The following is a 13,719-nucleotide window of genomic DNA, read 5'->3' as shown; positions in this document are numbered from 1 at the left end:
TATTTGTCAACATTCAATTTGTTTCCAACATATGAATTAGACTTTCCCTTTGGTCTCTTTCACTTCTATTTCATACCGTGTTGTTCGTTATCATATCCATCGCTCATCAACTTCCTGTTCAAACATGGGTACCATAAGTGGGCAATATTTCTCAGTACATCTTGTTTTTAATAGTTAGCTTAGCATGCAATGCTTTCCACTAATTTTTACTTATGGTTCTCAACTATGTCAATACTAACGGTTTGTCATTGCAGTAGTTATGAATTTGTCATGCTGCTAATGATAGTGTAATTACACTATTAAAATTGTTGGATATTCAGAATATTTATAATTATGTCGAAATTGGGCGTTGGAATGGTTTTCAGTAACTATTCTTAAATCGAACCTCATTGCTCTTCAACTTCGTACTTTATTTGGCCTTTTTAACATTTTTTTATCGAGCGTCACTGACGACTCTTTTGTAAACGAAACGCGCGTCTGACGTTAATATAAAATTTCAATCCTGGTACTCCTGGTATCTATGAGTTTATTGGTCATGTCTTTTGTCCTTTTGCTTATTGTGTTTGTGTTTTGATCCGATCTGACGAGTCGTGAATCGACACCATATCCAATCAAATTTTACAATTCATAGATATAGGAAGATGTGGTGTGAGTGCCAATGAGACAACTCTCCATCCAAATAACAATTTAAAAATTAAACCATTATAGGTTAAAGTACGGCCTTCAACACGGAGCCTTGGCTCACACCGAACAACAAGCTATAAAGGGCCCCAAAATTACTAGTGTAAAACCATTCAAACGGGAAAACCAACGGTCATACCTGTATTGAAGTTTTAAGCCACTACCTCAAGGAATCTGTTATCCTGTGGTTCTTGTTGGTGGCTGTTGTGTTCTGTTTATTGTTATAATGCATATAAACCAGACCGTTTGTTTGGGTTTTTTTCTTTAGAGTTGGTCTACATGCGTAAGTTTTGCTCATTGTTAAAGTATGTATCGTCACATGTAGTTGTTCATATCCTTAGTATTTTGTTGATAGTCCTGATTTTCAATCATAACACTTTTTACGTGTTAGGGATGAATGAGTTATTTTTTCATGTAGTTTCTGAATAACTTACTACTCATGCTGAAAAGTTGGTATTTAAAAGTTGAGAAGACAAAAACAAATTAAATTTTGAAAGATTTTTTATTTGCATAGTAACTCTATCAAACATTACTGTTAGTATAATAATATTACTCGGAAATGAAATAAGAGGACGGCAATGGCACTTTACATATAAATATAATGGAATTTAATGACGTCGGCATCTATATGGCACTTTAAATATATAAATATAAAAAAGAAAATGGGGTAGTATTACCAAAGAGAAAACTCTTCATACGAGACAAAATGACACAGAAATTAACAATTAAAGGTCACCATATGGCCTTCAACAATGACCAAAAGCCCATACCACATAGTCAGCTATTAAAGGCCCCGAAATGGCCATTGTAAAATAAATCAAACGAGAAAATTTACAAACTAATTAATGTACGAAAAACAAATATGAAAAACAGCAAAAAAACAAACGACAAGAACTTAATTACAGGCTCCTGTCTTAGGACAGGCACATACATATATAATATGGCGGTGTTGAACATGTTAGCGGGATCCCAACCTACCCCTAACCTTGGACAGTGGAGTGACAGTACTACATAAGATCGAACTATAAAATCAGTTTATCAGATTTGATATCAGAATCCGAATTGCAGATAAGTTGTGGAAATTCTTACCCTTTTAGAGCACTCCATCTTTAGTTTTTAAAAGTGTCCGTTCTACTTATTGGACAGCTGATTAAAATTAAGATCTATCGATACAAGGGTTCCCATAAGAGGGTAAGTAGATCAGAGATCTTTATTTAAATAGATTGACTCTCCAGGTGGAATTATCAATTTAAGTTGTTCCTTTCAAGTTATTTCACATGGTATTTTCGAGTTCATTTCATCTGCAAACTTTCGAATTTCTTTTTCTTGTTTTTATTTCGTAAAAACGTGAACGCGTTGACTACCTTGGCCTCTGTAGTATTGTTTCCAATTTGTTGTTAAGTATGGGTACCTTATTTTACCATACCATCTGTGAGCATTAAAATGAAGATATTCATGATCATAATTATACTGCACACCTATTGTAAGTGAGCCTCCAGGTTTGGTTACACACCAGGATCGTGCTATGGCAATAATATCACCCCAGGGATTCAAAGCGTCCCCATATCTCCCTAATCCTGAGTGTTCGATAGAACTAAATGTAACAATACCATCAAAAGTTCCTAAAGTATTGTTAAGAAAGCTCATACGAAAATCCAGGGGGATCATAGTTTTCACTTTGGGATGTTCTGATTTGATACTGCCATACTCTAATGTCACAACTTCACGTGCTCCTGCTTCAAGTACGCATGCCTCAACCCATGGAATCTCTGAACCTATTACTAGAACCCTACCATCTTTAATCCCTGGTGCATGTTTTAATCCATCTCTAAGAGCATTTGTTTCTCCTACACCGTAATTGCCCTTTAATTTACCTTCTTTTGCTAGAATTATCCAATCTTCAATTGTTTTATTTGTCCATATTGGACTCGACGCTTTTTTACCTAAATATATGTTGCTGATATACCACTTCTTCACCGGTATACGATTATTCATACTAAACTCATTCATAAGCTCTTTCGGAATTTCTGGCGGTGCACGAGCTAGTCCATGACCCCGGTCTACATATGCATTCCTTAATATTGCATTACAATTTATTGTTGCGTTGATATGATCAAAATACGGTCCTGGTGACCCTTTTCTGGATGTATTACAGAGGTCGCCACAGTCTTGGCGGATGGATTTCATTTCTTCGGACAAACCATCTTGTCCGGAAGTAGATAACTTTAACGATTTGGTTGTAGTCGCTGGTGTGGCCTGTGGATTGTTTGACAACTCTTTATAGACGGATGCATGCTCTCTTATTAAATTCATAGCAATCATTTTTTTGTTTATCATTACCCTTATGACACTGTTAGGTATTATTACCCATGAACACAGTCCACCTATTATCAATCCACCAATGATGAGAAGTTTTCTTTTGGTGAACATACCTCTTCTTTATATTCTGTAAACAAGAAAAAATAAGAAAAATAAGAAAAAGTTAAAATATAATAACTTTTTGTTATATGATATAAACGTCATTAAAATATTCGATCATGATACATTTTATTCAATATGAAACATGATCTTCCCTCAATTCAATTCAATTCAAAGCTCTCACCCCATGTGGAATTTTGTGATAATGGGTATCAGGAACCCGTAATGTACTTATTGTACCAGAGTAAGGATTTAATTGGAATAGAACTATATAAATCTTTGAATACCATCACATTTTGTATTGTTTTAGAGATACAACTTTACAATTCAAATATATTTGGAACTTGCACAGTGCTTATAAGAAAGAAGATGTGGTATGATTGCCAATGAGACAACTATCCACAAGAAACCTATGCTTTTTTTAACTTTTAAATATGCTTTTGCCAAAATGACACAGACATTACCAACTATATGTCACCGTACGGCCTTCAACAATGAGCAAAGCCCATACCTTGTTGATCTTTAAATTAGTTTTATTCCAATTTTTTTCTTGTACCAAAATTTATGTTTAAGTCAAGTGTTACCACTTTTTTCATGTTTGAACAGTTTTTTTCTTTCTAAAATCTCCAATAAATATTCAGAAATTTTTACATAATCAATGATTACCTAACCAACACTTTCATTTAAGTTCATTCATTAAACATCAATACTAGAAAATACTAGAAAAAAACATGTGGTAATATTTTTTGCATCATATAATAATTATTTGTGTTCCTTGACCTATGAGCATAATTTAGCATTGTCAATAAAATTGAAAAATATGTATAGGAAATCCGTTTAACATGTTTCTTTCTACAAATGAATATCTGCTGTGCTTTTGTTCGGAAATAGAATTTGTGTAAAATGTTTGAATAATTTAAACAATGCTTAGTAATAACTGTTGTTTTATTGTTTTAACAATTTGAGAATTAACTGTTTTTTATTGTTTTTTATTTTAAAAAAAATATGTGATGCGTGATAATTTGAGTCACTTGTGCATGGATTTAAACCAATATTTCAATATGTGTTTACTTGCCTTCAAGTATTTATTAAATCTCGTAAAAAATCTTGTATGAAGGTAAATTTAGATTTTTAAAGAGTTTTAAAGTCATTAAAATTTCACATTATAAATGTTCGAAACTCCCGAAAGATAGCATAGTGATATGCATGTATATAAATATTATTTCAGTCAAATAAGGATAGAAGATATCTCGTTGGCAATCCAAATTATACATTTCACAAACATAAAAAGCCTAACATATGTAAATTACATATGTAACAAATGTTGACAGAACTCCATCTCTATTACAACTATTAGCCATACTATATTTCGACCTTTTTGACTTATTTGTGTAACTTGCTTTGTGAGAATTTAAAGACCTTGTAATTCACATTGTATTAAAAAAATGTGTTGCATCTAATGTGGCACAAAATTAGGAAACTGGTATACATTTTTTCCATAGTTACTGGTTTCCATGGCAACACAATGCCTTTACTGAGACGATTGTCAAAATACCAACCAAAAATATGCATTTTTCAAAGTTCATTAGTAAGTAAATGCTGTTAATAAGTTATACGTCTCATGATATCGTATAGACCTATAGAAATAATATACTGAGCAATTACATATTTATAAGTATTCCTTTGGGAATCGGTTTGACACACAGGCACTTGTCTCAAAAAAAAATAATCCTATATACCTTAATATAGGTATATAGGAAATTTTTTTGAGACAAGTGCCTGTGGTTTGACATCGATTATGCCAAACATGAATTCTACAAATATTTGAGTCAAATAGTTTTAAGATTTTACAAAACCATGGCCATAATTGAAAACAATAGCAAAAAATAGCGTAAATGCCCACACAATTATATATGTATATTAACCATATAGAATGATAATATCGGGAAATAATATATTTTATCATATACTTAGACTAAATAACATATGATTTTTACTGTTTGATAATATCATTAAATCAACGTAAATTCCATATTTTTTCGAATTGGTGCTTAGCGGGCTGATATGAAAAGTTTATCACATGCCTTTCTGTAACGTTATCGCATGGCATTCCGGTGATGCTCGGCAAATTCCGGAAAATATACCTCACATGATACATTTTCTCTAAAATACTTACAATCTCAATTTTATTAACGAAACAATTATTTGGATACTGGAAAGAATATTTTGTAAAATAATAAATAAAAAAATAAAATAAAAATAAATTATTAAATAAATGAGGTTTTTTTTAAAGTTTCAAACATAATTTAGAAAGTTACGTTAAAAAGTTCACTTTTTCAAACAGTGTTCATTATGTATATTTTTGAATAATTTCTTTTGTCGTTTCGTCCATATTAAAATGTTTTTTATCCTGTTCAGGCATCTGATAGAAAGATTCCATATCGAATGTACTAAATTTGGAGTCCGACGTCCGTGAACTTTTCAATCTTTGAACTTCTATTTGGGAACCACGTAAAATGATCAATATATGAATCTGTGATTTTTCTCCATTGTTGAAGCATATGATAAAAAGATCATAACATGTCATTTTTCATATCGCATGTATTATCAGCCCTCGGTCAATATCAGCCCTCGAGACATTCAGCTCTTGGGCTGATATTGAACCTAGGGCTGATAATACATGCGATATGAAAAATGCCATGTAATAATCTGATAACATCAATGTTATCCGGGATTTCCGTATACATGCATATGACTACAATTATGTCTTATTCGTACATGTTTCCAATTCAAATACTTTACATGTTCCCGTTGCTATAGCAACATATTGCAAAACATCATCTCTAATAAAATGTTTCATATGATAGGAAAAGTGTGCTTGACTTTGTATATTGTAAAGAAAAAATAATGTTTTAGTCACACGATGTCCATGTTATCTTTTATCATTGAGCACCTCAAACTGAATCTAATCCTAATTATAAAAAAGAAGATGTGGTACGATTGCCAATGAGATAGCTCTCCACAAGAAACCAAAATGACACAGAAAAAACAAATAAGGTTCACAGTACGGCCTTCAACAATGAGAAAAGCCCATACCGCATAGTCCGCTATAAAAGGACCCGAAATTACAATGTAAAACAATTCAAACGAGAAGACTAACGGCCTCATTTATAAGTATACAAAAATGAACGAAAAACAAATATGTAACACACGACAACCACTGAATTACAGGTACCTGACTTGGGACAGGCACATACAATAAGCCCATTCAAGGTTTGTATAGTTTTGAAGTTATTGGCAGTGAGCTGCTAGTGAACTTTTGATTTTCTGTCTCAGTTTTTTTCTCTCTAGAAAGTTCGACAATAAAAAAACTAAGACTATTTTAGTAGAATTATGACTCGAGTTTAGAAGATAGCAATCTTTCTTATTTGTCCTCTCTACTTTAATAGGCTCTTTAAAAAACTTGGGTCTATCTAATATTTGAAAAACAGTTTTTTACCGACAGGAACAGATTAAGTGGTCGCCTCAAAAGTATTAATCATGGTCGAATATAAGTGTTTTACTCACAGGCACTTGTCTCAGAAAAAAAATTTCCTATATACCTTATTATCACATATTTGTAACGAATACGTCGGGTTTTGCATATGCAATAACCTTAAAATTGCCCGGGGCAAAAAAGACATATCCATATTGTGCCCTGTTCCTAATGACGTGACGTCATTGCATCCTTAACAACATTAAGACTTTACCTTTTATGTATCATAAAGTTGTTAATTGACGTTTTTTTTCTCTTTTCTGCAGAACTTAAATATGTGATAAAAAGATTATAACATGTCTTTTCCATATTGGCCCGGGTATCATCCCTCGACCCATATCGGCCCTCGGCTAAAGCCTCGAGGCCGATATGGGAGTCTCGGGATGATACCAGAGCCAATATGGAAAAGGGCATGTTATAATCTATACTTATTTAATAAGGTATATAGGAACTTTTTTTTTGTTTGCAGGCACTTGTCTCAGAAAAAAAATTTCCTATATACCTTATTATTTAATAAGGTATATAGGAAATTTTTTTTCAATAAGGTATATAGGAATTTTTTTTTCTGAGACAAGTGCCTGTGGTTTTACTGTTGAAAGAAAAACATCCTACATGGTTTATATAAATTAGAAGCGCCAACAAAAATTCTAACACTCGTTTAGATCAATGCTAGCAATATTTGGTTACTGCCTTTTCCAAAAAGAGGGAATAATTGTCTATGGTGATCCCCAATAAAACTACATTTCCCTAGGGATCAGTCTTACAAACTATCGAGTATTTCGAAATGTTGTAACCTAAAACGTATTGCCTTTCAAATTGATAAATTGATTTTCACAATAATTTCAACAACAAGAAATATTTTGGGGAAGTGGAAATTTATATTCAATAGCAAATCTGGTATCATTATAGTCCGAACAGGTTATATAAACCGTTATTTCCTTTGGTCACGGTGAGTTGTTCCAACATGTTTCTTATTGTCTATTCATTCTCTTTTATGGAATATGAACAACCAGAAAAATTCCAATTAGCCGAAATGGAATATTTTTTTTCTATAAAATAAAAGATCATAATATATTACCAGTTAGGCGGAAAGAGAACAAGACCACACCCCTACTCCGTTTAGGTGTAGTAAACGACACGTATTTTCTTTATTACCCATACACGCCATTTTTTTTACGCTACCGGCTGACTGGGTGGATTAACTAATTTAAATAAACTTACCCTGTGCTGTACTAACTTCAGGATTAAACATTAATAATATGAATAGCTGATCCGGTTGTGTTTTAAATGGGTGTGTAAATACATAAGTGACACTACTAGTCGTTAGCATTACCTGTTTCTGAACAATAGAGTCGATGTTGTCACACATGATGTATTTTTTTAAATTAAAACCCAGTCTTTCCATTACAGTCATTACATATTTAGTGCGACTCGATAAAAATAATTTCTACTGTAAAAAGCGTAATTTTCTATCGTATTCAACAAAGACTTATACCATTTTCACGCTACAATGTTGAAATAATGAAAGCTTTCACTTAAAAATGTGCTTTAATAAAGGGGTATTTTGAACATTTAATTATTCAGTTTATTAAGTACATGAGCTGATGCAATTTTTATCGGTAAATTAATGAACCAATTTCGGGTCAGTCAGAGAATAGGTATTTTTCTCTGTCGATAGGCCGTATCTTATCGGTCTCGTTGGCGTCAACTTAGGCAATATCATCATAAATTAGTTCAGTCGAAAATACCTCCTTATTTCAAAGATCAGTATGTACCAATCATTTCTTATACCTATACCAAGCCTATTGCAACTAAAATTTTCAATTACAAACACGTTTTGCAGGATCTCAATATTGACGACATGAAGTCTAAACCTCCTGATTGAACTTGTGCTAGTTCCCAAATTCACATATAATCATGCTGGCCACATTATTACCGGTGACCTCAACATTGTCAATTACACCGTTCCCTGTGAAATGTGTTATCGAAAGTTCCGAAATATCGTGAGCCTAAATCCATCAATTGGAAATACAACTTCAACATTTTGACGGATTCAGTCGAGAATTATGCCAGGCATAAAACTTCTATTTTATCAGTAATCAAAGCCGGGCTTCAACGTTATTGTGAAACTGCCTATTCTAGAGGTGGCGTGAATCCGATGTGGATACTAAAAAAATCCAAAGATCTTTTTGAGTACATACAATCTAACTCTCTTTCATCTTGCAATAGTATTAAAACATTTGACTTTTCTACACTTTACCCAAGTATTCCACATTCTTAACTAAAAAAATGAAAAAAGGTTGGTATTGCTGTGTTTCATAATAAAAAGAATGGCCAACGTAGGTACAAGTATCTTCTCTTAGAATGGGATAAATTCTGCTTTGTAAAGGATCACTCTCATTCAAACATTTTTTTCTGAAACTGACATTATTAAGATGCTTGTTTTCTTGATTGACAACATATTTTTTACGTTCGGAGGACGGGGTTTTCAATAGACTGTCGGCATTCCAATGGGAACCAATTGTGTCCCTCTTCTGGCAGACTTGTTTCTTTATTATTATGACTTCATACAGGAACTTCTAAGGACAAAAGATAAGAAGTAAGCACTATCCATTAACTTGACTTTCCGCTTTATAACTGATGTACTCTCACTAAATAATTCAAAATTTGGTGACTATGTTGAACGCATCTATTACATCGAACTAGAGATAAAGGATGCAACAGATACAGTTTAGTGGGGCCTCATATCTTGACTTAAATCTAGAAATTGACAATGAGGGTCAGTTGAAAACATAATTTAACGACAAAAGAGATGATTTCAGCTGTCCAATTGTGAACTTTGGCGCCATCGCGAGCTGCATTGGTTGACCGTTATGGAATAACCATTTCACAGATGAAATCGGGTATGTTCCTTACGTCGTAACTACATTCCCCTTTCCTTTCATAAATGTGACCTACTGAATAAGACTATGTACCAGATTTGTTATAACTCGAGCAAGAGGACGGGTGCCACATTTGAAGCAGGATTTGCTTACCATTCCGGAGCATATGAGATCACCCTGTGTTTTTGGTGGGGTTTGTGTTGTTTATTCTTTAGTTTTCTCTGTTGTGTCATGTATACAATTGTTTGTCTGTTTGTCTTTTTTCATTTTTAGCCATGGCGTTGTCAGTTTATTTTCAATTTATGACTTTGACTGTTCCTCTGGTATCATTAGCCCCTCTTTTATGCATGGTGTCCATCGATCTTGTCTGTTAACACTTAAAACACAGTTATTCTTTGTTTGATTCATCTTTGCATTGGCTATGATCACATGTTTCTATTTTGTATTTCTAATTGGGTATTCTCATATTGCATATGTCATGTGTGTAATCTGTTACTTATGTTTTTGTATAGCCTCGTACTCAAGCTTTTACTAAGGGTAGTTTATAATTAAACATATTTATTTATAGTGGATTGAGAAACAAATTATTGCAACTTATATTAATCCCTTGCCACTTTGTGGGTGCAAGTGCTGTCTTATATACCCGCATTAGCCTGGTCTTTTTCGAAATCTACAAGGGTGTTTTTACGTAAAAGAGATAAGGCTCTCCCTTAACACGGACCATCCATTTATCATCCCCTTCCGACTGACCACAATCACAAATGGTGTCAAGAAATATAGACTAGGAGTATATAAAAAGAAGATGTGTTAGTATTGCCAATGAGACAAATTTCCACAAGAGAACAAATGGAACAAATGATACAGAAATAAACAACTATAGATCACCACACTGCCTTCAATAATAAACTAAGTTCATACTGCATAGTAAGCTACAAATGGCCCCAAAACGACAAACGTAAAACAATTCAATCGAAAAAACTAACGGCCTAATTAATTTGTTAAAAATAATGAACGAAAAACAAATATGCAACACAGCAACAAACGAATACCACTATATACAGTTTCCTGACTTGGGACAGGCACATACAGAATGTGGCGGGGTAAAACTAGTGTGCTAAATGTTTGTTTATTCAATGTTAGCTATAGCTAAAGGTATAGGAGAAGGGTTGAGATCTCTCAAGAAACTTTTAACTCTGCCGGTTTTTTTTTGCGCTTGTCACAAGTTATGAAAATCTAGAACCTTTATCAGTCTTGTGTGATTTTTTTTTTTTAATTGTTTCATTTGTCTATTTCGGAGTTTATTGTGGCGTCATTTCGTTGAATTAATTAATTAGGGCCCCGCCGACTAAGGCGGGTCGCCCTATAGTGATCAGTCTGTCCGTCCGTCCATCTGTCCGTCTGTCCGTCCGTCCGTCTGTCCGTCCGTCCGTCTGTCCGTCCGTCCGTCTGTCCGTCCGTCCGTCCGTCCGTCCGTAACACTTTCGTGTCCGCTCCATATCTAGAGAACCATTATGATTTCATACTTAATACTTAACATGATTATCAACCAACACCAGAGGGTGTGTCATGTTGTATGTACAACTTTCTAGGTCAAAGGTCAAGGTCAAAAAATTTGGTTTTAGTTGACAACCCCCTGTCCTGTGGTGAAGATCGTGTCCGCTCCATATCTAGATAACCGTTATGATTTCAAAGTTTATACTTGACATCCATTTCAACAACCACCAGAGGGCGTGTCATGATGTATGTACAACTTCCTAGGTCAAAGGTCAAGGTCAAAAACTTTGGTTTAGAGTTGACTACCCCATGTCCTGTGGGATTGTGTCGCTCCAAATCTAGAAAACGGTTATGATTTCAAAGTTTATACTTGACATCCATTTTAACAACCACCAGAGGGCGTGTCATGATGTATGTTCAACTTCCTAGGTCAAAGGTCAAGGTCAAAAACTTTGGTTTAGAGTTGACAACCCCGTGTCCTGTGGGATTGTGTCCGCTCCAAATCTAGATAACCGTTATGATTTCAAAGTTTATACTTGACATCCATTTTAACCACCACCAGAGGGCATGTCATGATGTATGTACAACTTCCTAGGTCAAAGGTCAACGTCAAAAAAACTTTGGTTTCAGTTGACAATCCTGTGTCCTGTGGTGAAGATTGTGTCCGCTCTATATCTTGAGAACCATTATGATTTCAAATATTATACTTGACATCCATTTTAACCAACACCAGAGGGTGTGTCATGATGTATGTACCACTTCCTAGGTCAAAGGTCTGTCTGTCTGTCTGTTGGTCTGTCCATCGCTAACAAATTTGATCCACACTATATTTTGAGAGGACAGCTGTTATTATTTCATACTTTATACCTGACAAACATTTTCAACTTAACATATATATAAACCAACACCAGAGAATGTGTCATAATGTATGCATCCTAGGTCTAAGGTCAGTCTGTCAGTCTGTCCATCCGTTTGTTGTTCTTAACAAATTGTGTCCGCTCTACCTCTCGAGAACCGTTAATATTTCATACTTTATACTTGGTGGGTCATAATATATTGAAGGCATAATTCTAAAAATATGTGACAAATATCAATTGGGCAGCACCTTTAAACATATTGTTCAAACATCAATCCATACATCCAGAAGTCACCTTAGAGTAGTCAACAATTAGTTCACATCATGCAGTCATATCACTATTATACTATGAAAGTAAGATGAGAATATTTATCAGTTTTAACTTAAAATCTTAGATTGAAATCACACATGAGACTCCTTAGAGTAGTCAACAATTACTAGTAGTTCACATCATGCAGTCATATCACTATTATACTATGAAATAGTACTATCACTATTACCCCACGTTATTGACAGCGGGGCCCACAGAGATGGCTTCCATCTCAATGATATCTAGTTATTATCATTATTAAGGGGCCAGTTGAAGCCTAACTCCGTATGGATCATGTTCTCGCTGCGTTGAAGATCCATAGGTGGCTTTTCTCTCTATGTTCTCTTTTCTATGTTCATCTTTACACTGGCTTTGATCACAAATGTCTACGGTCTGCAAGAGCTATTTAAATGAAGCTAATACTGAACCATTGTTTTCTTTATTTTCTCTAATGTATTGTTTGAGTGTATACATATTTTCCGAAATGTTTTGGCAACATGACGGTCTATTAAAGTGTAAACCAAGGGACAAAATTATAAAACGACTAATGGTTAATATGCAAATCATACATTTACTAATGGTGCTCCATTGTGCAGTGTATTTGTAGACAATATTATGTTATTCTGGAAAGAAACAAATATAATCGTCCTCAAAACTTAACAAAATAAGTGTTCAGCCCAACATGTATACAGATATGTTTTGGAATAGAATAACTGTGAAAAAAACGTATAAATGAATTTCCCCAAGCTTAATTTAAATAATATTCTTTTTCAGCTAATTGTGTATACATTATGCGGGAACTTGGTCCCGTCTTTGTTAATCGTGTTGTAATCGTTCTTTCATGGTTTAATCAAACTTTTTTTGGAGGGGAACTGGTCACGCTGATGTTACAATATTTTGGGAACTAGCTTGGACTAGGCATACCAAGGGGACCTTAAAAAGACAATCCGGTCTGCTAACTACATTTTATTCTGGTTCACAGTCTAACCTATATTTACAACAGTTATAATACATATTACATTACTCTTCCATCATAGTTATACATCAAATAATTCGCGATATAAATCGAACAATAATATAAAACCCGACAATAGTATACGCGCCATAAATAAACAGTCGTGTCATCTGTTATTTCCCCTTTATTCGTTTACTTTTAATATTTAATCAAGTATCAAATTAAGAATTGTATTTTCAAAAGTTATCTATACGAATAAGTTAATTCCTTTTTTTTATAAGTTAAGAATCTTTTATACAAATCATTTACCTAAATATCATTTCAAACTTTGCCTATTATTTATTTATCTATATCACGATTTTACATGTGAATGTGATTAAAATTACTTTACTGGGGAACATCTTTTGATTCTTTAAACTCGTATTCTCTAAATTTATAAAACAAACTATTAAACAAATTAACATATTTACTAACCTTTAAAAGACAATCCAGTCTGCTAACTACAATTTATTCTGGTTCATAGTCTAATGAACCAAATAGTTTTGCATGACTTTATATAACTGTTTAACCGAGACAGACTGGATTTTG

General features: G+C 33.7%; 1 protein-coding gene across 3 annotated transcripts; it reads right to left on the bottom strand.

Annotated features, from left to right (window-relative positions):
- Window positions 1-1,164: 1,164 nt before the first annotated feature.
- LOC134685359 (uncharacterized) lies at window positions 1,165-13,719 on the bottom strand. 3 transcript variants are annotated; one of them, XM_063545056.1, is made up of 2 exons: window positions 13,606-13,719; window positions 1,165-3,127 (listed from the first exon to the last, which is right to left on the bottom strand). In XM_063545056.1, exon 2 carries the CDS (start codon window positions 3,109-3,111, stop codon window positions 2,014-2,016), a length of 1,098 nt encoding a protein of 365 aa, XP_063401126.1. In that variant the 5' UTR covers window positions 3,112-3,127; window positions 13,606-13,719; the 3' UTR covers window positions 1,165-2,013. The 3 variants fall into 3 exon arrangements, with proteins under 3 accessions (XP_063401126.1, XP_063401125.1, XP_063401124.1); XM_063545055.1 differs by lacking the exon at window positions 13,606-13,719 and adding an exon at window positions 7,968-8,046; XM_063545054.1 differs by lacking the exon at window positions 13,606-13,719 and adding an exon at window positions 7,856-7,976.

This window comes from Mytilus trossulus, chromosome 9 (assembly GCF_036588685.1).
Source record: "Mytilus trossulus isolate FHL-02 chromosome 9, PNRI_Mtr1.1.1.hap1, whole genome shotgun sequence".
Taxonomy (NCBI): Eukaryota; Metazoa; Mollusca; class Bivalvia; order Mytilida; family Mytilidae; genus Mytilus; species Mytilus trossulus.
This window is presented reverse-complemented; position numbering and strand designations above follow the sequence as displayed.